Below are 27,745 nucleotides of genomic sequence, written 5' to 3' on the forward strand. Positions count from 1 at the left end.
AATACTGAAAGCTGCAAAGGGCAATGAAAATAAGCAGGCAATGATAACAGGATAAAGTGAAACAGGAGAGAAGCCAGGATTGAAAGAATGCGATCAGAGGGGAAGTAAGCATGACAGAGAAGGGGGAATACACAGCGACTATTGCACTGGGAACTAAATGTTGAGAGACGGCTTGAGAGAAAGAGAAGAAGGATAATCAAGAATGAAAAGATGTCTGGGATGATTAAATGCCAAAACACAGGGACAAAACTAAACAGAACATGGCTAAGCTATGAGGGAGATTTAAGAGGATGTTCCTTATTCTACAAAATTTTGTAGAATGGAAAAAAAAAATTAAGTAGCAAAGTGAGAAATATTTATGATCATTTTTGATTTACTTTCTCCCACCCACTCCTAATCGTCTACTACTGTTGGCCATCTATCTCACCTACTACTCTATGTAATTCCCAAGTTGCCTCTTTTGGGGCAACTGTGAAGGTGCATACAAACCCCTGTATTTAATGCCTGGATAATCTGAGGCTTTTGAATGCTGAAAAACTTGATGACAAGTGCAACCCTTATTTTCCAGCCCAGCTTCCACTTAACTTGTGTAGAGCACCGGTTACATTAGATCCTCTGTCTCAGCTGGGCCCTTGCATTAACATGTGGAGGAAAGGAGAGGTGTAGCAGAACTATACTTCTCAGTTGAACAAACAGAACTTCTGGACGCCAGAAGTTCTTGAATCAATAACAGATGTCTATTTAGCACACAAAATAAAGTACTCACATAGCACTTCTGATGGAGTAGAGTATATCACACACTGACTCTCCCCTGAGGACAGACTTGGAAGGATCCCACTTCACCTCTGTTACACCATGGCCCCTTCAGGGATGTCTTCTTCCTGTTCCACTATTATCGCTACACTAACAGGCAGTATCACCTGGGAGAGATACCTCCTGACTACCACTACTATGTTGTAGCTCACAATTGCGCTCTAGATCAACCTGTCTGTCTCTTCTCTTATAGTACACTCCTAGGGGCACATTTACTAATCCACAAATCCGTTTCCCGAATGGGAAAAAATCGGATTGGAAACGAAAATTTTGCGACTTTTTCGTCGCCATCGCGGTTTTTTCGAATTTTCAATTCGCGGAAAAGTCGTGACGGCGACGAAACTGTCGCAAAAAAGTTGTGACGGCGACGAAAAAGTCGCAACAATTCGCGAAAAACTAGCGACGGCACGAAAAAAAATCACAAAAATACCAATCATTACGGAAAAAACGCATTCTGACGCTTTTCGGATATTCGTGGATTAGTAAATGTGCCCCCTAGAGTATACTATGAAAGGAGGTTCACCTACCGCTACAGCTACATACCTCATTCACGGGGTCCCTGTTCCCCAACTTCACAAAGGGCTCCCTTAGAAGTTCAAAAAGGGGAGCAGCCTGCTCCCACTAACCGTATCAAACTCCACAGGAAGTGGTCACCACCCAGGTTATTAGGGAACACATCCTGCCCAGATATCAAGGAAACAGGTACCAGGACTTCCTAACCAAAATAAAGGGAAAAACTAATAAAGGATCTCCCAGACCAGTAGGGGCAGTAACACTTATGGGTCACTATACAACCTTTATGATGGTTTTCTAGTTGCTTTAATTTTAGAGTTAAATGGCTCTAAGGAAAAATCTCTTTTTTGAAACATACTTTTGGAAAGTATTGTACATATGGAATGAGTAATAATATATTTAGAATTAAAGAATGAAAATGTAATATACAAATCTAAATCAAGTCTTTGAGCCCCACTTATGTCTCAGAATTGACTGATTAGTCTATAATTTCTTTCATACATTTTGGCACGGTGGAAATAAACAATTGTTTCATAATAGAATTTAGTATAAAAATGTGCAGCTTTGGAACCATTTTTCAGCTTCAGTTGCCGTTTATATACGTTGTGTATGGAAGTCATTATTGTCCCTGTTTAAATTTAATGTACAGCCAAGTGGCTTAAGTCAGCAGCACCAGGCTTTCTATTTATTGTATTGTCATAAAGTAAAAACTTTTATTTAAACTTGCAGGTAAAAAACATTTTTTAGCCTCTGCAAACAGAGCAGCTTTACTTGTATTCAGGAGGCTAATTCAAACTGTGTATGCCTTTAGTACTGACTTAATATTATTGTCTATTTATATGTATCTCTTTTAGTAGGATATTTAAAACTATACAACAAAGCATACTACAAAGCGAGTACATAACTCCTAGCATTCTGGACTTGAAAATCTGAACTTTGTGGCTTGCCTTGATCCTCCCAGCCATGCTTCAACAGCCTCTGATATGCCCCACACCCCCACCCAATATCTTGTAATCCCCAACAATTTTAAGGTCAGGGAACTGTGAGTGTTCTACCTAAAAAGGGCAATTTGGAGATAGGCAAATGCAGATGTTTGAAAACATAGATCAAGCAGAACTAAAGGCTTATGAATAATGGCAGGACATCAGGTTAACTATAAAAATGTAGAAAATACTCTAAAGAGATTGTCCAAGATGCCTTTAAATACATGTCACATGAAGGACAATAACTCCCCTCCTTAATTATCATCTGAAAACTTAGGGCAATGTACATTTTAGACTCAAAGTAATTAAAATAGTGCTTTATAGTTTGGAATTAGCCTCCTATTATACTAATATATTATTTAGCTACAGATGATAATTAACCAAATCATGCAAAAATTAAACTCTTATTGGGTTATGTAATAAAAGATGTAAAGTCTGCTGCATGTTTAATCACCTATTTAATGGTTACCTTTTAAAAAGCAAGTTTCTATGCACTTGGCAAGCTCTGTGAATTTTGTATGCCCCCAACAGTATGTTTTTGGATTGCCAGTGAGGGCAAAAATGCCACCCCAAAATAACGACAAGTCTCAAACTTAAGTCACTCAGTTGGGCTCATTTATGACCACAAGTGTAGTAAGGAAAGTGCCGTTTTGAGCACAATCACCATGGGTTATCTCCTAATGAAGTTTTTTTGCCAGGATTCCAGCACCATTGTGTTTGCATGTGGGAGATGCGTCTGACACAACTGCAGCCGATGCTTCCAAATAAACACAACTGCACTTCGCCACAGATTGGACACCATTGCACTGTCCACTTGGCCTCATTTCCAGTGTTCAGCATAAGAGTGATGTGTGCGCTTGCAAATGCACTGTGTCTATTGATGAAGGGTCTCTAAGGGAATCCTGGAGCCCCTGCCCGGTCCAGATGTGGTGGTTGCTCCAGGGTTCCCATGCATCAAATGCACTCGATTCAGGAGGTGAGAAGGACTACCTGGCACAGGTTGCATAGGGGCGGAAATAGTCCTTTAAAATGCCTATACAGTATATTTGTTAAGCCAGAAGAAATGTTCCATAAATAAATATAATTTAAAAAAAAATGTATATATCAATGTATGTATAAGATAAATAAAAGAGAAATTGGAGGATTTGCCAACGGATAGATCTGGCCCTTTATTTAATGTTTCTATTAAATCTTGGAATCCCCACTGACAGCTTATTTGAACTATGCATTTTTTCATACAACAGAAATGGAGCCAAATGGACCCAAGATCTAAGGTGACTGTAAGAAATCCTTTCTATGATTTACACTGGGACTACTGAGAAGAAAAGTAATTACCGGTCCCAGCAGTTCACAGATGGATTTACAATTTTAAATGTAACTGCAAACTTGCATCTATCTTCTGTATTCAACATGCACTATAGTGAGCGCACGATGGAGCCAAGCCAGGTTATCAAGTCTTATACTTTTAATACAGCCAGCCTTTGGTTACAAGTACAAGTCGACACAAAAGGTATAATATGAAATGACTATGTTTTGTGTCATTGCCGCTTACTGCATAAAATACATGTTTGTATATAACGTGTGTCTATAAAAGGACTTCCTTCCCTGAATATTTTAACCAGATGGCAAGCTTCTTGGAATCAGGACTAATTGTTCTTTCAGAAGTTTCTTTGCCTTGATTTAAGCTAGCAAGAAGCACTATAGAAACTATAGAAATACAGTTTCACAGCTTCATAATGATGCCAAAAACATGATTGATGGAACCACTCAGAACAATATGTCCAGCACAAAAAAATCATTCATCTACTCTGACAAGAAAGACACTGCCAAATCCACCACCACTGGGGATTTAAGGCGGGAAAGAAGAATGTTTTCAAGCAACTTTGCACATAACCCCAGATTACATTTAGCATTATTGTCTCACCCAAAAATCAAATGTAGTGTGTCTGCATTGTGTTAAAGAATAAAAAAAAATCACAAATTGGACATGAAAACAAGGACTGAATCTGCATAAACGAAGGCCAAGGCTAAATATGCATTTATATACTGAACTTGCACCAGCCTTAAGTTTCAGCATCTCTATGGCAGCAATGATTCAAGGACTTGTCAAAAGGGGTCACCATCTTTGGAAGTGTCTGCGACACTCACATGCTCAGTGAGCTCTGGGCAGCGGCAAAGAAGCTAAGCTTAGGGGTTGTAGCAAATTATCAAGCAAAAAATGAGTCTGGCCTGCCCTGTCATATAAGCTGATGCTACCAGGCTGATTATTAAATTCTGATGCTAATTGCACTGGTTTCTGTAGTACTTATTTGTATTAATTACTAAACAGGCTTAGATTGTGAAATGTATATTCTATATATACAGTATATAGTGAGTCAGTCCCTAAGCTCAGTAAGTGACAGCAGCACAGAGCATGTGCAGGGAATAAGCAGAAAAGAAGATGGGGAGCTACTGGGGCATCTTTGGGGGCACAGATCTTCCCTGCTAAAGGGCTGTGGGGGCCTTGGGCTGGTACAAAACCCTACAATCTACAACATTGCTAACCTACTTATTTAGTTGGGCTAATGAAGGAGTCATAGGGATAAGCAATCCATTTTGCTATTACAGCATGTTATCTACGCTAGATTTCTATAATGTTTCATCTTAATGTAAGCTGTAATTTCATTCTTAATTTTTTCAGCCTTTGTATTATTATTATTTGAGCCAGAGTCTCATTTTAAAATTATATTTCGGTTTAGCTCATTTTAAAAGGGTTTTGAGAGTACAAAGGAATACAGAAATTCTTATCATTAGCTAGCTTTAACTAGCATTGTTTATTTCTTTTTTTAATACAGCTGCTAATACCTTGACATGTCACTCAAGCATAACTGGGAAAATGAATGCAATATGCCAGGACACCAGAAGGTAAACACAATTGTGCCCAAGTATAAATCACTGGTAGTGTACACGACAATGCAAAAGGTTTATAGAATGAAAATAAGATTACTTATGGCAATTTATTATTTAACCTACAATAAAAAGGCTGCTTTTCCACCAAAAATAAAAATGTGTTAAAATATAATGTACTGTTGCCCTGCACTGGTATAACTGGTGTGTTTGCTACAGAAACACTACTATAGTTTATATAAATAAGCTGCTGTGTAGCCATGGGGGCAGCCTTTCAAGTTAAAATAGGGCACAGGTTACACAGCAGATACACTTTTTTAGAACACCATTATATTCTACAGAGCTTATCTGTTATCTGCTATGTAACCTGTACCATTCAGCCCCCACGGCTACACAGCAGCTTAGGTTTATCAGCTATAGTAGTTTTTCAAAAGCAGGCACACCAGTTTTACCAGAGCAGGGCAACAGGTACAATTCACAGCCAACTCAGAGCAACAGTAAAAGTAATGTTCTTGAAATTGCACTTTGCTCACTGCACTTGTGGTCGTAAATGACCCCTACAGTGTTTTCCCCACAGGTTTAAATTTTTTAACATTCATAAAAAGTTTTTCTTCAGTTTTTCCCCAGTGAAATGCATTTTCAAATTTACTATTGGTTTCTCACCAAAATTTCAAGAGGTCTGACATGACCAGGAGCAGTATAACCTATATGGTAAAGTGTTGCACGCTGTAAAACATTCTATCCATAGAATAAATACACCTGGCCAAAAATATTAATAAATAAATACAATTTAATTTCTTCTGAAAGAGGATGAAAAAAATGTACAGTTTTTTTTATAAATCTTCCCTGTTAACTAAAAAAATTTGGATAGCTAACTAGTTGCTTTCCAAAAAAGAGCTGAACTGTTAGAGCCTCACTGACAGTCACAGCTTAGTTCAGGACAAGCAAACATTCAGATTGAAGTGTTAATATAATCTTAACGTTTGTTATTTTTCTGGCAGCTTTAAGGTGGCCATACACGCACCGATATTATCGTACGAAACCTCGTTTCGTACGATAATCGGTGCGTGTATGGCATGTCGGCGAGTCGACCGATATCGCAGGAAGCTGCCGATATCGGACGACTCGCCGATCGGACAAGTTTGAAAATTTTGATCGGGCGCCATAGAAGGCGCCTGACCAAAATTCTCCCTTCAGAGCTGAATCGGCAGAAGGAGGTAGAAATCCTATTGTTTCTACCTCCTTACCTGCCGATTCAGCCCTGAATGGTGTGTGGCGGATCTTACGATGTTTCGTGCGACCGATGGTCGTACGAAACATCGTCGGATCGCCACGTGTATGGCCACCTTTAGGAATATAATTCCTGCAAGAATACTGCTGAAGAAAACAATGGCATTCGAGTGCTCAATGCCGGAGAACACTTTTCTAATAAAAATGGCAGTGGGTGAAAGGGGGGAATGTTTTGATAAATGAGCAAAATTCCAGAATGTCAGGAAAAGGATAGTAAAGGTGATAAAATTCCAGATGCTGAGAGAATGCCAGGAAATTGCCAGGAATCCCAATCAATCCAAACTTTGATAAATCTCCCTCTCAGTTTTTTTTCTCCGTGGCATTTCCTCTACTCCACACCCCCAATTCACTCCAGACTCAAGATGCAGCCCAAGGACCCTAAAACCCAGTCTGGTTTCTGCTAATTGTTGCTTCTTGTGATTGCAAAGAAAGCGCTTCTGGGGGCCCTCATCTTACCAAGAACTTTAAGGGGGTCTTTATGCCATTTTCTTCTTTTAGCTATAAGAGGCTGCTGGGCATTGTAGTCCAACAATTGAAGGGCTACAAATCTGACCTCATTATTATAATGGTCCCATGGTCTGTTTTTCCAGATCCCCATTACTTTCAAAAACAGCCCTTTATTTGCAGCCCCCAAGCAGACATAATCCCAGTGACCACCAGTTCTTAATTTTACCCCTTTATCCATCTAAATTCCACAATGCCTGCTTATTGAACCTAAATCATAAGTAAAAACACAAGTTTATGATTTAGGTGTGTGTTAATCCTTGAATATATGAATGCTTCATGGTTTACATAGATAGACTACTAGTCTGATTTGTGGAGTTTTGCCAATGTATCAGCTAATGAGCACCATTAATTACAAAAGTTATCTGTTGAAACAATGGCTAATTCTTACTTGCGTAAATGATCCATCTTCATTGCATTCAGGAATAAACACAGCTTCCTGGGGCTTCTTTGCCTGTTCAAGCGCTTGAGTCCTTTCCAGACGACACTTGCTCTGACCGGCATCTACAGAGTAAACACACTTTTGATGTCCATTTCCTAACTCCAAGATAAAACGATAAAACCTGTGTTTGTCATTCTGTAGTTTTATTTGTGTATTTTTTTAGTTATATTTCAGGAAGTCAGACGGTGCATACACTGATGGTAGTGCATGGGGGTGTAGCTCCATATGTATGTGACCAACTTCTACAATCAGTTATTCAGTGCAGTGACACTAATATATGTAGGGACAGACTATCTTATATTCACAAATAACTATTTGAGGTCATGCAGCAAAAGACATGAAGTTTACATAAAGTTGTGTAATCCATAGCAACCAATCAGCATGTACCATTTACTCCAACTTAGATATTTGTGTTAAAGCAAACATCTGATTAGTTTCTATGGGTTACACGACCTGGGGGTGACTTCTATTACATTAACATTACATACATTATTTAATTGCTAACAAGGGTCTGCTGTCAAATTGTATGTCAGTATGGGAGTTATGTAAGGCAAAGCACCTTCAGCAAACGGTTGCCGTTATAGTTTGCACAATAATGCCAAAAGTTAAGGTCTGTATGGAATGGATTAGCTGAGATAGGAATGGAATCCCCAGGGTTGGACTGGCCCACCAGGCTACCGGGGAAATAACCCAGTGGGCCCTGCCACCTGCCTGTATCCTGCTCCACACCCAGCCATCCTAGTCCACTGCATACTTACTGTGAAAAAATAAATATGGCTGTGTGTTCCAAAGTGGAACACATGGGCATCTTTATATTTTCACATTAAGCAAGCAGCTCAGGAGCTGGAGCAGTAGTGTCTGGGGGCAGAGTGGGGCACCCTCAGTCACAAATACGGTGGGCCCTGGGTATCCAAGTCCATCTCTGCTGAGCCCTAACCATAAACCCAACTGATAAATTAGAGTGCTGACTGCAAGCCAGGCCTTATCCTCAAAATCAGTGCCCAAACTCGCTAATGTTCTTGTTGCTGAAAGAAAATTGTTTCAAAAATGTTCCCATATCTAGTGAAAAGCCTTTTTAAAAGAGTAGAGGCTGTAAAAGCAACAAAAAGAGGACCAAAATGTGGATGCACATTTTACATAGGTATAAATTTAATTTATGTGTATATTAAATCTATATTTAGGTCTATGCATATAAATTTATTAGTATTTTCTTGCCTTTGCACCTTCCACGGTGGGTCACACTGAGAGTAGCATCCTTGCACTTGGCTCGTTGATAATCACACATAGATTCATAGGTCCGACCATCAGAAGCACACACTGGTTTATGCTGCGGTCTGGTGCAGTGAGGATTGCATTGGGGGTCTCTGTCCCGATCACTTATTAGAAACTAAAAGAGAAAACAAAAACCACAAGCAACTTAGTTACTATTCTACCTTAAATAATTAAAGTGAACAACTACAAAAAGTGAGTGTGAATTAGTAGATATCAATAACAGGAGATTCTATGGCTATCTTTCCCTTACCACTGGGCAGTGAAGGCCACTGAAAGGCTCTTGGTGAATTTAGGCTTTTCCACCTTACCTAATGTGCACATATCAAACCCAAGCAGCCTTATAGGCTAATTAGGTCCAGCCAATCATAGCTGAGTCCTTCCTATATAAATTCTTTCCTTTCCTCAGTTGCTGGTCAGAGAATTAAGGGTGAATTCCTTGTGTTTGCCAGTACTATGACTTGTCTCTAATTATTACTACCTCTTCCTTGCGTGTGATGCTTTGGTTTGCCCTGAATATGCTACCTTGTCTGAGTATCCTAGCCTGCCCTGCCTCCATTTGGTTTCATTCTGTAACCACTTTGCCCTATTCTATGTCTGCTCTATTCTACTCCTGTCTATCCTGTTTTAGGCCAACTCTGTGTTACTCCAGTCTGTCCTGTTCTATGCCTACTCCATCCCACTCTAGTCTGCCCTGTTCTATGCCTACTCCATCCCACTCTAGTCTGCCCTGTTCTATGCCTACTCCATCTCACTCTAGTCTGCCCTGTTCTATGCCTACTCCATCTCACTCTAGTCTGCCCTGTTCTATGCCTACTCCATCTCACTCTAGTCTGCCCTGTTCTATGCCTCCTCCATCCCACTCTAGTCTGCCCTGTTCTATGCCTACTCCATCCCACTCTAGTCTGCCCTGTTCTATGCCTACTCCATCCCACTCTAGTCTGCCCTGTTTTTCACCTGCTCCATCCTGTTTTGTCTCATCCCGTTCCTGTCTATAGACCTTTGCTTTTTCAATCCTGTTTCAGTCTTTTTTTCTTCTTTGGGCCTCTGCTGTCTCTTGGATAAAGCATTTACCATCTTCCCCTTTAGAAGTCCCTTACAAAAAAGCACCCAAGAGCTCAGGAATACTTTTGCGTGCCTACACTACTTATGAGTCCTGATCATAGGGGGTCATAAGTCAAATCTGAATAGTTTATATTGCTTTTAGCACAACAAAGACATCCTTAGAAGGTATTAACATTTCTTGTTGAACAGTTATATGGGTCGTGTTGACCTATTTTACTCTTTTTCTTTGCTATAAAACCTCTGAAATCACTGTGATACTTCATCTGTTCTTTGCATTCCCTGTTTTTTTTTTTTTTATTTGAAGTGGTGAAATCTGCATTTAGTCGTTGAACTTTTCACATTCTTGATTTGCCAAACACAGAAATTTAACTAATTGAGCTAAAGTAGTGATGAAAGGTAATGTAATTACCAAAAATGGGAATTTCCATTGGGAGGACAGCAAGCGGTGAGTGAATGATGCACATTTTGGAAGGCTGAAACAAGTTTACAGATGTAACTATAATAGAGAAACAGAAAAAGAAAAAAAGAAGCAGCCAGCCAAGTTTAATAAGGAGAGTAACGGTATTGCCTGATGCAGAGGTTGGAGAGGATTAGACTAATAGTTCAGCTTGAAAAATAGTGGCCGTCTTCTGCTGATTTTCTTTTTGTAACCATGTCAAAAGGCAATAATTGCAAGGCCTTGGATTCATTGTTTCTTGGCAAAAACAAGTTCTCACTTGTGCCTGGAGGTGCATTTAGAAGAGCCGGCCACGATCTTCTTTTGTACAGCGGGCACAAAATCTATTTAATCTAAAGTGCTAATACAGATGCACAAGTGTTTTACAGCCTGTTAAACAGTTCTATCAAATGGGAAGCGTTCCAAAGTTTCTTGTTTACCTGTCAAATAGCGAAGGCGTTGAATAATGACACCAATCAGTATCCACATGAGTTTGTGCCTCTGAGATATGATCTGTATTTAACCTTTGCAGTGTTTTATACATGTAGAAGCAAAGGCATCCATTATCCACAATGAATACACGCACAAATAGAAAATTGCTGTAGGCATGATAGATAATGCAAGAGTTCCGTCTCATTGGTTGGAAAGTGTGGACTGAATGCAGTTTTGGCTGAGGCAGGCTTGTTTGAGAAGGTTCATTTGTGCTGAATCACGAAATGTAAATGTGAAAGTTCAGTTATCCTCATACAGCTTAACATTTTTCAAGTACTGTGTATCAGGGAGGAAGGGAAAGGAAAGTTCAATAGGGCTAGTTATGTCCCTCATTTTAATTACTATCATTATCATTATTAGACTGGGTCTCCTAGGGACCACAAAGAACATGGCACCCTGGGATATACATAGTGCCAAATGGTGTATATTTTTATATGTTGCAAAATGCATTCACAAAGTTTTTTATGCACATTGCTACATTTTACCCCAGAGTCCCACAATTGTGGAAGACTAGAAAATATCATGAGCCACAGCAAAATGTTACCAATGCAAAAATAAGTGCCTTGCTAGCAAGTTGTATTTACATTTCAATGTGTATGTATTACATGAATTATTTCCAGTTTAGAGATACTTAATGCACAGAAAATATATACGTAATATGTAGAAATAAGGGTTTCAGTAAAGTTGGGTGTTTTAATAGGATTTCATTGACAGTAGTGCAACATATGTAATTGGCCTGGCCACTAATATATATTTATATATATAAAATAAGATCTTACTGTTAGTCATTGATTTATTAATGATTTATGTTAAATGTATATATAGTAAAACTTTCTTTGTATCCCAGATGACAAAGTATATACCATATATTAGAAAGGTTAAGCATAAATTATGTAAGAGTGTCTATTCCTCCATTACAGTCCCCTGCGTTGCCCTGATATTTAACAGAGCTGTGTAAGACTGTGATTAAACCTACTGACTATGCCGTTGCTATGAGCATTTGGAGCGAAAACAGAATCTGAGCAATATCAAACAAGCCAAAAAATAAAAAACAATATATATATATTTTTAAACCGTAATTTTACTCAGCCATAATGACTATTTTAAGGCAACATTAGAAAAATCAACGTTTTCCTTCTAAAGTGCAACTCCAGCTTGCGCCAAATGAATGTATGTGATTCCTGCTGTAATCATTGAATCTGTGCATAAACAGATGTGCACTGACTGTGACCCTCGCACATGGTTAGCCGGTCTACTTAGATCTTTTTAACACCCGTGTGTAGATGAAGACAGGTTTCCAAAATGGGCTTATAGCTGCGAAGCCGAAAGGCAAAAATGAGTCAGCGCGGTAATTAGCACAGGACTAGGCGATGCTTGCGAGGCCTGCATTGTTTAAACACTTTTTATGGCTGTGTGAGAATTTCTAGCAGGCGTGTGTGTGCCGTGCGCAAGATTTGTACAACCAATTAGCACATGTAGAGACTAATGACATTTTAAGATTCTAAAGTTACTGAACCATAGGAACATCTCCTGGCACCCCATGATATAAAGTAAAATGGTTTAAGTGAAAGGACTCTTACGACAGAACAGGTTTTAGGGCTCTGGCACACGAGGAGATTTGTCGCCTGCGTTTTTTCCCCCTGGTGCTTTGGCGACAAGTCGCCACGACAATACCCACGAAGAGATTTCATGCGAGTTGAGCTCCAGGCGATCTGCTACCCATGGTACACTCAACAGTTAACCCCCCCTCATGTTTACTCAAGTCGCTCAAAAAAGGGTCTGTGTGCGATTTGAAACAGCAGGCGATTTGAAGTATGTTTTGACGCTGGCGATTTCCATTGATTTAGCATTGGCGTCTTGTCGCTCATCTTGTCGCCAAATCGCTCTTTTAAAAATCGCCGGCGACAAATCTCCTCGTGTGCCAGAGCCCTTAGGCTTCAGTACATAATTAAGTAACTTTATTTTACAATTTCTTAGTCAGTGAGTGCCCTATGTTAGTAGTCACATTGTATGATATTGCATTTAGTTATAAGGACTTTCATTCTAATGCCAGGGCCAAGCAAGAGATCATTGGGGGTAACTGAATAACAAGCACAGAGTTTAATGCAAATCTAATAACCCATAGAAACTGACCAGCAGGCAAAAATTTGAAAGAGACTGCTATTGGCTATTAGAACAGGTGGAAAATTAGAGCCTGTTATTACATTACCCTTCAATGCAGCCAATAAGAGAGGCCAAAATAGCTAAAGCCAAGTGAAATAAATATAGTGAAACCTCACCTTTACATACCCTATTTTTAAGTTTCCCCTAATTTTCTTGGGTTTTACACCATTTTTTCTACTGTGTTCTCTTTTCATGAATTACCCTAATTTAACCTTTTCCCTCCTGGTCATCCGCAGTAACAGCCCAGTCACCCCCTGTAAATAATATGCATTACCCACCCCATTAAAATGTACATAAGTGTCACCCAAATTCTCAGAAGTAGGTGGAGCACAGACCTGGAATGGGGTGTGCCTGTGGGCCAAGATGCACTCAGATGGGCAAGTATTTGGGCTAGTATCTCTGTATGTAATCTATATGTTTCATGTATACACCCTTGTATTGCAGTTATAAGTGGTGGGAAGTAAAATGCAGACTTAGGTTAGAAAATAATCACTTCTAAGGTCAAAACAAAATAATCTGGCACAGGTAATTCTACAAAAAGCCCCTTCTTGTTAGTAATGGAAGCCATACTACATAGAATGCATAGGATTAAAATACACTCTATGAAGTCAGTCCTATTAATACTTTAAAATGCATTTTATTTAATGTTAAGGATGTGGGCTTAGCATTCTCCTTGTATCTCCGCTGTCTTCCAGATTTAATAACATATGTATATTTCCAACAGTTAATGCTTTATCCCAGTCTAATTCATCAGCTGCAAAGCCCCCTTCCATCCAGTGTCAGCAGTGCGGATTTCCAATTCATTAATTACACCAGTTATTTCTGTGTTTTCATTATTTCTGTTTGTTCTACACTTTATTCTGCCTTGGCTTAAAGCCCCTCAGTCAGTTTGGACGAGATAACCCATAAATCGTCCAATTTACAGTAACTGAGTCACAAAGTTTGAAACACAGAAACAAAGCACAGAATCTATAGTGTAAAACAATTGCTGCAGCCAAGCTGCATCAGGGAGCCATAAATCAACTTCATATAATTTTGCCATAAAATTATTTGTCTGATGCTTTTACATTTCCTATCTGATCCCCCATGTTCCCCTATGAGGGGGCTGCCATATTTGTGCAGCAGGAGTCCATTAGCATTAGAAGCCATAATAACTGACAGGTTGAGAAGGAACAGCCAGGTTTAGGGACTTTAAGTAACAATTACTTACAGAAGCAGCCCTATCAGCAAAAAATGATCAACATGACCTATAGTAACTTTTTATGTAGATTCATATTTTAAAAAGTCGTTTTTTCATGTCAGTATCACTTTAAGGAGCAGCTTTTAGTGCATTTTGTGTCCTTTTGAAAACTGGGACAAAAACTGGTACTACTAAAAAAAATACACACAAGAACATCTCTAATAGTGTGCACCCCCCTCAGGTGGTAACCCCAGGATCCTCTCAGTGCCCTGTGTCAGTCAGTCAATTGCTGCAGGTCAGTTGTGTTAAAAGTTAAAAGAATAGGGTGCACAAATGACTTGCATGCCTTGCAAGAAATGACGCCTGCAAAGAAGCACATGCACGGTTGCATTAGTTTTGACCAAGTGGATAAAACTGTGGTAGACACAGTGCATCAAGAGCACCACCACCTTGCAACTGCAATGACGCCGAAATTCTGGGGGTAAAGACTGAATTGAGGGAAAAAACAAGCCAATTGCACTCTAAATTGCTCACTGCACTTGCAGTCATATATGTGCCCTATAGGGTCTCACTTCCCAAGTCACAAGTGCAAGGGCTAGGTAACTAATGGCTGCAAAATTGCATTCCCAAGTACTCATGCACTGATAACTTGCACCTGGGGCAATAGTCTGTACAGGCAGTGCTTTGCACTATACAAGCAGCAACTCGGTCCTGACCCTTAATGGCTTCTTTTTCTTGTAAGTACTCAAAATTGCTTCCTGCCGGTGCTGTCTTGGGCATAAATGCCTGATTTGAATTTGAAAAACAGAACCAAAATAAGTTCGCAATTTCTTTTGGGATCAAACCAAAGAATGTGAATTACATTCAATTAAATGAGTCCACTTGCCTCTCAGTCATTCATTCTAAATGCATAAAAATGGCACTTAGGCCTCTTTGAAACTGGCAAGGCAGTTACATGACAGAGATATGCACAGGCCTAAGAGATTTGAATTGCAAAATGGCGTAAAGTGACCCTTTTAACCAGGTTCTGTGGGTTTGGCTCCCGGAGCAGTGAATGGAGCCCATTGTGTTTTCTTCTATTATGTGAAATCAAAGTGTTCTCAGATATTACTCTACACCGTAGGACTATTTCCAAACTCTGATAATGTATCTTCACCAATGCAGATTTTAAAATACCTAGGAAGACTTACTTGCTTGTATTCTGTTAAAATTTAGTTTTTTTATTAAAAACAAGCCAATATTGCAATGAAAATGCCAAAGGTGCCATGACTTTTATATAAGCTTCGTATCATATTAAAGGTGTGCTATAAATTCCTTTTAAAGGACAATTAAACTTGTAAGAAGCATAAGAGCTTTTATAGCACTGGGCTGATGTGATGATAACTACAGTACATGTATAGGTAGCAGACCCATATACACTGGGCTAAGAGGATCCCAGAGATTAAGGGAGGGGGTTCCTTAACATCTTGCCCCCCCCCCCCAAGGGATTTACACTTTTCTTCCTCTTAAAAGGTGTTGTTCACCTTTAAGTTAACTTTTAGTATGACGTAGAGAGTGAATGGTTCTTAATTCAGTGTACATGTTTAGTGGTCATTTGGTACAGGTATCCGAATTACGGAAAGCCCGTCTCCCATAGACTCCATTATAAGCAAAAAATTCTAATTTATAAAAATGATTTCCTTTTTCTCTGTAATAATAAAACAGTACCTGTACTTGATCCCAACTAAGATATAATTAATCCTTATTGGAGGCAAAAACAATACTATATGTTTGAATAATTTCATACTATGTTTAAATAATTTTTTTAGTAGACTTAGGGGCTGATTTACTAACCCACGAATCCGACCCGAATTGGAAAAGTTCCGACTTGAAAACGAACATTTTGCGACTTTTTCGTATGTTTTGCGATTTTTTTGGATTCTGTACGAATTTTTCGTTACCAATATGATTTTTGCGTAAAAACGCGAGTTTTTCGTATCCATTACGAAAGTTGCGTAAAAAGTTGCGCATTTTTCGTAGCGTTAAAACTTACGCGAAAAGTTGCGCATTTTTCGTAGCGTTAAAACTTTTCGCAACTTTCGTAATGGATAGGAAAACTCGCGTTTTTACGCAAAAATCGTATTGGTAACGAAAAATTCGTACAGAATCCGAAAAAATTGCAAAACATACGAAAAAATCGCAAAATACCGATCATTACGAAAAAAACGCAATCGGACTCCATTCGACCCGTTCGTGGGTAAGTAAATCAGCCCCCTAGGGTAGGAGAGACCCCTTATCTGGGAAACCCCAGGTCCTGAGCATTCTGGATAACAGGTCCCATACCTGTATTGTAAGATTTATTTTTTATTTTTTCTGCTTGATCCCAACTAAGATATAATTAATCCTTATTGGAGGCAAAACAGTCCTATTGGGTTTATTTAATGTTTAAAGAATCTTTTTAGACTTTAGATAGGTGATCCGAATTATGGAAAGACCCCTTGTCTGTTTCTCCAAGGTATGTATTTTGGATAGTTTTTAAACTGCCTTTGGTCTTTTTGGGTGTTGATTTATGTTAATAATTATTATTAACTTTGTTATGTAGTACTCAGACTTGGAGTTTAAACTGTTATATGGTTGCAAAGGATGAAGTAGTCTAGCAGGGTGAAGTTTACAAATGAACAGTAAAAGCATGAAAATAAAAAGTGATTACAAAAAATAACATTTTAAGCCATACACTTAATCTGTTTTCAAGTTGCTGGGGTCAGTGATCCTGACAAACCAGCATTTAGATATTTAACATTTAGGGTAATGTCACAAGACATGTGCAGTGGTACATCTCATTACCATTTCCCTCAATGGGGAGCAATTGCTTTTGCTCCAGTTGCTTTTTATTGCCATTACAAGTAGACTTAAATTGCAAACATATCTGATCTGTTGCACTAGTTGCACCTTCCCATTTGGTATCAGATCCTTTTTAGCAAGTTCATTCCTAGAAAACCACCAATGGCAACCAGACATACAATAATGTAGCCAAAACCTCTGATGCTACAAGAAAAGTGAGATAAGCTTGCTCAAAATATTCTTTTTATAAACAGGGTCTACAATTATTACTTTTTTTATAATTAAGAAAAGGAAATGCATAATTTTTAAAAATATATCCTTATAAACATTTTACATGTTAAAATGCTTCATCATGTTCTCTACTTATTTAAAAAATCTGAATGATCCCATTATTTCATTTATATAACCATAAAATACTTGTAGTGAATGTGTAGTAAACCCACCCCTATTATGTCACGTGTATCCTAGTCTATGAGGAAGTGTTGTCTTCCCAATGGCCCAGGGGATTGGGAGAGACCCCTACTCTATTCTATTTCCTAGGTTCAGTCACTTTATACTGCAACTTTTGAAGGAGGATGAATATGCTGGTAGTCCTATGCTGGCAGATAGGTTTTAGTAAGTGGAATCCAGGACATTAAGGTAGCTGGGCACCTTGAAGAAAGTTGAGGAAAGGGACCTTGTGAATGAGGGTTTCTAAATAGTGGCAAGTAGCTCCTGTTTAGCACACTCCAGCGGTGTGAAATAGACAATATGAGCTAGCAAGGGCATTTTTGAACTCTCATAAGGAGACTACAATTAGGGGTAGTTAACAAGGTGACACTGTATGGTCTCAAGTTTGTGGGACCCCAGGATTAAGAGTTAAAACCCTTTGAGGCACACTGTGAGATACTTTTATGCCTGGGCATACAATTATTGTGCAAGCAATACCCATGTCATTCTGATGTAATCTGCAATGATTATTCTGTGTACCATGTGAAGTACCCTTTTCGGTTCCTTTGTTCTCCAATAGATCCTGTTTACGAACACCTGGTGCCCAAAATCCTTAGTGAAATTGTGAGTACTAAAGTCACAGTTTAGCTTGGAGATCCCTTCCTCCATTTATCTGCCCAGCTCAGAAGAGAAGTTGCATGTAGAAGTGCCTTACCATAGAAAGCATTATGCTAGTGCTACATCTTGTTATGGATGCATAAGCTCAGCATGCTAAGAGCTGAAATATTATAGCCTCGTATAAAGTCGATTTACTGGATGTGTTTCTGCCAGTAAAAGAACTGCTATAATCTACAGTACATATAAGAACACTGTCCAGCCTCTACATTAATACCATTCAAAAGGCTTTGGCAAAGGTGGCTAATTGTACTTCTCGACTGCGCGACTTCCTGATGATTCAGCAGCTACACATGCAGGCTCTCTATTTCTGTTTATCTTTCAAGATATCAGCATGATAGGTGCTTCTGCACACTGTCTAAGTTTTTGAAAGCTTGTTTTAATTCCATGCTCTCTTATGCTCCATGCAGCCCCCGCTACGTTTATTTGATTTTTTCTTTTTGATCCTCTCTACTTGTGCTTCTTAAATTAGTTACAATTAATTGAAGTTCTGACATCATCAGAAAGGTTTTACTCTTGGCTCGGGTCCTGAAGTGCTGTTAAATGACTGTGCAGAACTATAAGGCGGGAGTTGACTGCTCACAGCTTCCAGGTGAAGGATATAAATCTGATACCTCAAACCATTCTCCACGACACAAGATTAAAAGCTGTGCTAACTGGCGCCACAATTTCTGGGTCAAATCAATATGTTTAAAGGGCTGTCCTCACATCAGGGTTCCTGTCATAAGGTGGCAACAGAGTGACTTATGAGATATTGTGGGAATAAATTTCGGCCATAAAAAGCATTAATAAATCTTTCTCAATTGTTGCATGTTTGCTCTACACCTCACAAAGCTGTGATAATTCAAGCGTTATTGGTTTTAACATTGTTTCTCTGATTAGAAAAGTAAAATAAATGACACGGATATGATTTTATGCTGATTTCTTTAAAAAAAATGGCAGCAACAGAATTAAAACTCTAGGTTTGCTGCTACATTTGCTAAAGTCTATATTGTCCCCAGGTCCTAATTGGAGTTCAAAATAGGCTTTGATATTTCAAGTACACAGAGGCCCCCACCTGCCCAATAAATAGTAACTGCCTATGGCACCTTACAGCAGCCCCTCTGGCATTTGCCAGAATCTACCGATTGCCCACATCTCTGTATCTCTAACGAAATCCCTTCAGCATACCTGGTCTACTGTATCCATGATTTTGAATATTATCTGTTCTCTATAAGCGCAATATGTTTATTACATGCTACAGAAAAAATAATCATATCAGGGACCCCCACGCCAGTCACACCATCCCAACACCACACACACTGTACCTGCTTCCTTCCTAATCGGGGATGGCACCATCCTCAGGTACTGGCAGGGAGCCAAGCCTGGGTTGGTTGGGCCACCTGCTCTAATCTTCCACTGTCTGATAAAAGCAGAAATCGGATCACCTACTAAACGGTGTAGGGCCAAACAGAGGGAAACTTGAAAGATACCTTTTCAGCAGGGAACTCTAATTCATGACATAGAAGTACACAAAATACTTAAACATCAGCTGCCCAGATCCAAATCGGAAAAACACCCAAAATAAACCAGTTTCACTTATTTTGAACTTAAGTACACCCCCATCCTTCTCTGTGTTGGTTTCCATCTGAAAAAATAGTATGTAATAAATGGTCTCAGCTTTGCAACATGTTTAGCAACCCATAGCAACCTGCGTGTAGTATTTACTCCAGTCAGCATACATCTGATTGGTTGCTTTGGGTTACTAAAATAACATAAAAGTTTTTTATTACTTTACCCTAATTGAATCCTAAATATTTCATTGTAAGTGGCCATCAAGTAGGTCCATACATTGCTGGCACCACAATGATTGGAATGTATAATCATGTCAGCTAACTTTTAGAATATTGTAGACAGTGGTGTGTTAAGACAATCTGCAACTGATTTTATATTTTTTTGGTACGAATTGGGAGGAATGTAGCCTCAATGGTCACCAATTTATGGCACTGGCACACCATCAATGGAAAATGTACTTGTTAAGGCAACATTGCAGCTTTAATTCAGTTGTTCATTTAAAATACTATACACAGTAAGTTATACTCCATATACTTTATTGTCTGGTTTTAAGAATAGGAATGGAAAATAAACTCCACAAAAATGTATATTCCTCATGTGAACCTTATTGCTATTTATCTCAAAGAAAGCAAAATGTGGTTCACTTCAGATTAACAGATGGGTTGAATATTGTAGACTAATAACTTGGGTTTCACCAAAGAGCTGCCAACAACTTCAGCAACTTGCCACTCAGCAATGGAACCATATTGGCATAGCTCTTAAAATACGTTTTATACTGCATGGTGTTTTTCCATCTTCAGCATTTCCATTTATTCTGGTTCCAGACCACCAGCATTTATAACATAGATTTGTGGTTTACTAAAACAATATGCAGCTTTGTATGGCTTACCGCATTCCAAAAAAGGCAGAAAACTTTGGCTCGCCAATGATTTCCTCAAGCCTCCAGTGACAAACTATTGTATAGCGCTCACACAGAACGTTTTGGGAGATCAAACGGTGACTAATATATGGTACATGGAAACAAGAATTTGATAGCGGTTGAAACCACTTGTCTCATCTCGCCTTGCTGTTTTCCTATTACAAATGTTCCCTTATTAGGATTAACCACTTTCTGTGTCAGGCAGTTTTTATTTTGCACTAACTAAGATGTGCATGACAATAGCAAGTTGAAAAGAAAAAAGAAAAAAAGAGAGAAACCAAGAATCTCATGGAATAATATACATTATGGTAGCTTCCCTATGAGTCTGTATTGTCTGTTGTGCTGTCCACTAGATGTCACTGTATGAGTTAAGCAAGTCTGTTCTTCACAGCTACCTTCAAACTACCTTCAGGTTTGTACAAAGGACACAACACACTGCATTGCACTTCTTCATGCACTCTTGTGTAATGAAAAAGTAACATGTGCAACCTTGACATAATAGAGTATTTTCTCTCTTTGTCTTTTAATCCAGTTGCTTAAAACCACTGTTCTATAGTCCTGTATGTCCATTATATTAGAGTCTTGCATTGGATCAGGTACCCGTGGGATACACAAAAAGAGGCTGGTAATCGGCCAGAGTCTAATTGATGTCCTCATTGTGCGGGTAGCCTGCAGTTACCCAACCAGCTGCAGTGGGATGCCCATTTAGGAGATAACAAATTAAATCTAGTTTTCGCAGTGTAAAAATGATTGGTGTAGGATGTCACTTTCTGTTTATGTGACATCACGTCAGTGTGATGCTTACTGCGGGAGTGGGTCCAGTGCACTTGCATGGGGATAAGAAAGCGAGTAAGTGGGTATGGATTGGGCACAGGCCTGAAAATTCAGACCTCCACAGGATTTTTTTACATTTTATTGGACATGCTAGTTCATGGGGTAATTTTTGAAAATTAAGGCATTGTTTCTGTATAGTTAATTATCTAGAAACCTAGTAGAACTAATGATTTTACAAACTATAGAAAACAAACATCAAGATGAAAAGCTACCCTGAAAAACTATTCTCTAGGTCTGGCCTGTCTGCCTGGAGGCCCACAGGCCAGATGCAGTGCTCCAATATATTTTATGGCTTACACCATACCTGAGATCTCCACAGATCTCTTTGTATAATGTCAATGGTTTATAATAATTAGAAGTCCAAATAGGAAATAGTGAATAACTAGGGTTGCCAGCTTTTCAGTAAACAATACTGGCTGGTGCTGGGGGCGAGACTGCAATGAAGAGGGTTGTGATGTAAATCGGTCGGCCGGTGATGTCACAGTGGCGGGGTTATGATGTTAAATGGGTGGAGCCGAGCCAACAACCATGTAATGGTGAGTGTTTGGTAAGTATTCTAGCTAGGAATGGGAGATAGGGAAGGATTGGCAGGCAGCCCGGGGCCTTGGCTTGTATTTTATCGGCAAGGCCAGTGAAATACAGACAACATGGCAACCCTATGAATTACTAATCTACAGCATTAGGTAATGTTTAGTTTGTTATGTCCCCTAGCATGATTAGCAGTGGTAAATTTAATAAAGCAGCGGTTATTTTAACAAAAGGCCCAAAATATTTTGCACTTTCTGTCTGCAGTTTAAATAGATTGTCAATGTTTGGGTGGATGCACTCACTAATTTCTATGTTAGTTGAGGCTGAGTTTAATTAACAGGGTCAGATAACATTGGATTGCATACTTTGGACTCACACATGAATTGGTTAAGAAAGTGAATAGAAATGGCATTTCACTAATTATTGTTATCAACAAACATTTATAGTGCCAACATACTCCAGAGTGCTAACAGAAAGGTGTATTCATGAATATACAGATATATTGGTGACTCTAAGAGCCAAAATTGTGGGTTTTGAAATTTGTGTCTTCCTGTTAGAGAGCGCAGTTGTGGGTGGGTTTTGGGTGAAGCAGAGGCAGGCTTGTCCTTAGAAGGGATTTATTGGGTATCACAAATTTACTGGCAAATACATTGCTGGTAAATGTGTAATTCCTGTTCTAAGTTGAGATTTACCTGCCAGGCTGGTTAAAAACTAGTATTAATATAACAATACCCAATCATTTTAGTGGCGCATATTAGTTTGGGGGAAAAACAAATAATTCATTTATGCATGAAGATTTCTATATTGTTTCTGCCACTAAAGTGTGATGAGACAGATTTGTTGTGGTGTTTACGCAAGCATAGCAGTTAGTTTCTGCATTATTTCTGCGAGTTGAGAGGTTTTTGGCGCTCATTTAGGTTGACTGCATAATCTGCTATAAATCTTGCAGATTTTATTTTTTCGCAACTGCCAATGGCCACTTTAATGAATAAGTTATATCAAATAGTATTTGTAAGCAATTTATAAATGTATTATTAAATATACTTATGGCCAATAAAGTAATTTCAGGAATCAATTATTTTCACATTATATTATTTTTAATTAATTGAATAATAAAAAAAATTCTAAGTAACATTTTTCCCAATGCAATCATTAATTTTCGTTGCTGACTTTATATTGCTCTGGCTTTGTTTCACATAACGCCACTCTTCAGGTGGCGATAAAAACCGGCAACAATTTTGTCTATTTTTTTCGACTATTCTGGCGATAACCTTTAGCAAAACTTGGGAGACAACTTACTTAGCATCAATGCAATAATATATATGTGCTCCAGAAAATTTACTAAACCTGCTTGTGCGTTTTTTCTGGCGCAAGTCACTATCGCTGTCTGTCACACCTTAGTAAACGGACGCCATAATTTTTCATAAATGCATATCTGCAGCACTTTGTGGAGGAAGCAAGCCACTTTGGAAACTAGTGCCTGATGAAGGCCAATGAACATGATCAATAATTTGTGCTCAATTATAAAACAAAGGTAAATAAAAGAAATCTTAGCCTGTCTGGGGTCAAAGTTTATACCAGTCAACAGATGTACTTGTGCTATTGAGCCAAACTGCTGTAGTGTACATATGGGGTGGATTTACAAACTAAATTGAGGGAATTGGGGAATACAGAGAAATTCCCAATGGTTCAATTTATTATCACTTTTCTGAGTGCCAGGAATATTTAAAGGTTTATAAAAATGTATAACCTAGAACTGCTTTGGAACTGACCTTTACATGAGTACTATAATGAAAGGAATGCATTAGTTACACTTTCAAAGGAAAATATACCCCTTGACATGAGCTCATCTAGTTGGGCTTATGTAGAAAATGTCCATAAATACTATATGAACTTGGATTTTTTTTTTTGTTTGTTTTAAAACATACCTAATTCCACAGATTAAATGAAAGCTATGTAACTTGTAGGAACCATTTCTCAACCTCTCCTCTGGCTGACAGTTCTCCACCTTAGGCTCACCATGTAATGAAAGCCCTTCCTCGCCTTGTCCCATTGGCAAATAATGGATTCTGGGACTTAAAGTCCCTCTGCTTTCCATAGTGGGTGCTACATAGATTCTGCGGAAAGCAGACTTCAGGTCCCAGATTCCATCACGTAAAGGAGAAGGAAAGGTATAATCCCTGGGGGGTGCCAAAATGTTAGTTAGAGTTAGTGCTCCAGTTAGCACTTTGCGTCCTATCTTTGCGTCGCTCCTGCTTGAGCAGTAGCATAAAGCCAAACTTTAACCAAAAAGCCATCTTTTTTACTGTATTGCACATGTGCAGGCCCCAGATTCGCAAAGAAAAAAAGACAGGAGTAAGAGGATTGCTTTTGCACAGTTACCCCAAGCCGGTGCAGTTTGATGCTGACAGGGGCACCAGCTCTATGTATCATGATTACAATCACTGGGGGGGGTTCCTAATATTTTACCACAACCCAGTGAATATTGTGAACCTTTACTTCTCCTTTAAATGCAGTACAAGCTATGAGAAGGGTTGGATATACTCTGTGATCTTGTGAGGATTAAGGTGGCCATAAACGGACCGATTTTTTACTTACAAACGACCGATTCCCGAACGATCCGATGCTATCGTTAAGTTATCGTATAGTTGGTGGTGTACGAACGATCGTCGGCCCACTAAACAAGCCGACATTATCGTCCCCAAAATCGATCGGCCAGGTTTAAAAATTTTGGTCGTTTAACGATAAAATCTGCCAGTTGGTGTGAGTGTCAGACATTTGTCTTTCAACGATTGTTCTCTGCGCATGTCACGATTGCCAGCAGCAGAAGTCAACGACATCTGTCGTACGTAGATGTACGATCGTAGGTATTTTACGATAATGATGCGACAAAATCTTTCCCGAATTATCGTTGCCCGTGGATGGCATATCGTATGGGAACTCGATCGCCATACGATCGTTTGTCGATATAATCGTTCATCGCACAACGAGCGAAATCGCCTCGTGTATGGCCACCTTAAGGGTGGTAACTGGGATGGTGATGCAAGGATGGTGGATCAGGATTGTGGGCAGGCAGCTACGAGAAAAATGGTGGTGATTGGGTTAGGAGTATAACTGGTAGGTTTCTCAATTCAATTCTCCCACTTCATACAGGTATTGGACCCCTTACCCGGAAACCCATTATCCAGAAAGTCCCGAATTACCGAAAGGCCATCTCCCATAGACTCAATTTTAATCAAATAATTCACATTCTTAAAAATGGTTCCTTTTTCTCAATAATAATAAAACAGTACCTTGTACTTGATCCCAACTAAGATATAATTAATCTTTATTGGAGCCAAAACAATACTATTGGGTTTAATTACTGTTTAAATAATTTATTAGCAGACTTAAGGTAGCAGATCTGAATTACAGAAAGACCCCTTATCCAAAAATATCCCAGGTCCCGAGCATTCTGGATAACGGGTTCCATACCTGTACTGTATTCTATTGCTTACCACCAGATGACCTTAATAAATGTGCAGAAATTAGCAGGAACATTTAAGAGCATAGTGGTCCTTGTAAATGTTATTGCCCCTTGGAAGAAATGGCATGCCATAAAAGTCACCGGGTGTAACCTAGCTGCAATTGACATTACCTTGTGATGCATGGCAAACTCCCAAATGACCCTAGCTACAATCAGATAATAATGACTGATGGCGACCATGGTTCACTATTCTTTCAGGCTTACATTTAAATGAGTGCTCACTGCTTAGCCAAAACATACACATTTTTAAATGTATGAAAAGGTGATAAAACACACCAGTGAGTAGAGATTTTGTTGTTCCTCAGAGTTTCTTTTTATGGTCCCAAATCTATTTCAACTGAAAAAAAAAATCATCAAAGCATTATGTAGGCTTTAAATAGCTTTTACTCGTTGAATGGTTTTCTCATTTAAGTACTCTCTCCGCCCTAACATTAGTTTTGTTACTCACTCGAGCACTGACTGGGCCAAGGCTTCCTAACTGATTACTGCTGTGCTGCATCCAGCCAAAAGATGACTACAGTGCCAACAAGCCTATACTTTATTATACTCAGTACGCTTGGTCCTTAATGCATTTATTCCTTCATAAAACAACCCACATTACCAAGGAAATTACAGAGCACTGGTTTGGGCAGCCATTCAATGAGAATTTAATACCACCTCTTTTCGCATTCTGAGAGAGGAATATGATTGAACATATGGAAAAAGTGTCAGATGAAGTGATTATAACTCTAGATGGAATTTTCCAAATGTCTGCACAAGAATAGAATGTCAGGGATTAACGGATTCCTTAATCAAGCAGTCTATATTAAAGGGTTAAGACATTGTCCAGTCTGTTTTCCATGAACCCATTTTATTACTTGCTGGGAGTGAAAGTCACTTCCTTTTGTTTGATGGTAAACAAATGTTGTTGTCCTGGTTTGGATGACAACATTTGTAGACGCTGAATAACATGTTAACGTGTTGAATTAAAGCTGGGATCAGGGTTAGAGAACATATAGTATTCATGGGTATAACTGTAGAGCAGGGCTGTCCAACTGCAAGCCTGCTGGCCAGATTTGGCCCATGAAATGATTTTAATGGACACCAGTTTGCTCAAGGGCTCCAAAGAATTTATTATATGACATCATCACTTTCATATAATTTGACCCTAAAACACGCTGTATCAGAATTAAAACCAGCAGGGAGGCCAGTTGGTATCCAGTGGGGCTACGACTAATAAGCAGTTTCATTATATGTTTATGAAACATAATTATTATTACTACAGTTTAGGGAGCCCTAAAAGAACTTTGCTGTGGGGCCCAGTGACTTTTAGACTTAGATATTTACACGTTCTAGTACATGTAACAAAGTGGTCAGTGTACATATAAAATGTATCAAAGTCCTTTAAGCTCGGCTAGGACTCAGCAGGACAGTACAATCTATTTGTAGCCATAAAATGAAGCTGTTTTTCCGCAGGACTATTGAGAATGCCCCTACAGCTATATCATAGGTTCCGCCAACATGTATAAACACCAATACACAGGAATGCTCCTTTACACAATAAGCAACACTCTCATATTTTACTGTCTTCCCCAGCAAGTAAAATAGAAACATTACATAAAAACAGAGTTTTCTCTTCCCTGCAACAATAATGTATATCCATTCATGCAGCTGGCTGGCTAGATGTGTCCGTAGGGAGCCCCGATCAAACCTTAAACTGCTTCATAAATCCACATGAGTCTAAAAAGAAAAAGCACAAACAGTGGCGGCCACCAGCATACTGAGTGTCCTAGCGCCCTAGCTCCCAACAGCCAGAGCAGTTAAACTGGGACTCACCTGCTTCCAGTGAAAGGGAAGATAGAAGCAAATTAATTGGTTACAGAAACCATGACTTAATACCCAGTATAACACACAGAAACCCTTGTAACAATTCTTTAAAAACAGGCATACTAATAAACAGAAAATAATATTGTAACAGATTCATTAGGAACGCGGGGTTTTTTTTGTCTGAAGTTTTGGATTGCAGGGTGAGATTGTGGTCTTTGGTAAATACCCAAACAATTGTGATCTCAAGAAAACCAAACCCCAAGAAATTCTCACATCTATTTGATCAGTTCGAATAAAAGGCCTCCTTAGGCATCTGCAATTTTAACATTATAAACCAAGGGGTAGATTTAAGTAAATTCTCTTTTTTTTTTTTTTTTCACTTTTAAATTAGACTAAATTTGTTTTCCTGAATGTCTGATATTTACTAAAAAAATTAGCTGCAAGAAAAGTTGTAAAAAACGTGACTTTTTTGAATTGTCACTGCAAAAATCCTGACTTTATTGAATTGTTGCTGCAATAATTTGAAAAAGTCTAGATTTTCGGACAAAATCCAGCGAAATCTCTAAAGTTTCAAGACAAAAGAAAGAACTTCAAGGAAAGAGAAGGGACTTCTGACAT

At 38.8% G+C, this 27,745-nt stretch overlaps 1 protein-coding gene across 8 annotated transcripts in view; it reads right to left on the minus strand.

Annotated features, from left to right (window-relative positions):
- smoc1 (SPARC related modular calcium binding 1) overlaps positions 1 to 27,745 on the minus strand; it is a 143,809-nt gene that overhangs the window by 75,414 nt on the left and 40,650 nt on the right. For all 8 annotated transcript variants that reach the window (XM_012968040.2, XM_012968039.2, XM_012968045.2 and 5 more), the window contains 2 exon segments: positions 8,647 to 8,818; positions 7,381 to 7,493 (listed from right to left, as the gene is read on the minus strand). In XM_012968040.2, the coding sequence (XP_012823494.1) occupies positions 7,381 to 7,493; positions 8,647 to 8,818 (285 nt within the window).

This window comes from Xenopus tropicalis, chromosome 8 (assembly GCF_000004195.4).
Source record: "Xenopus tropicalis strain Nigerian chromosome 8, UCB_Xtro_10.0, whole genome shotgun sequence".
Lineage (NCBI taxonomy): Eukaryota > Metazoa > Chordata > Amphibia > Anura > Pipidae > Xenopus > Xenopus tropicalis.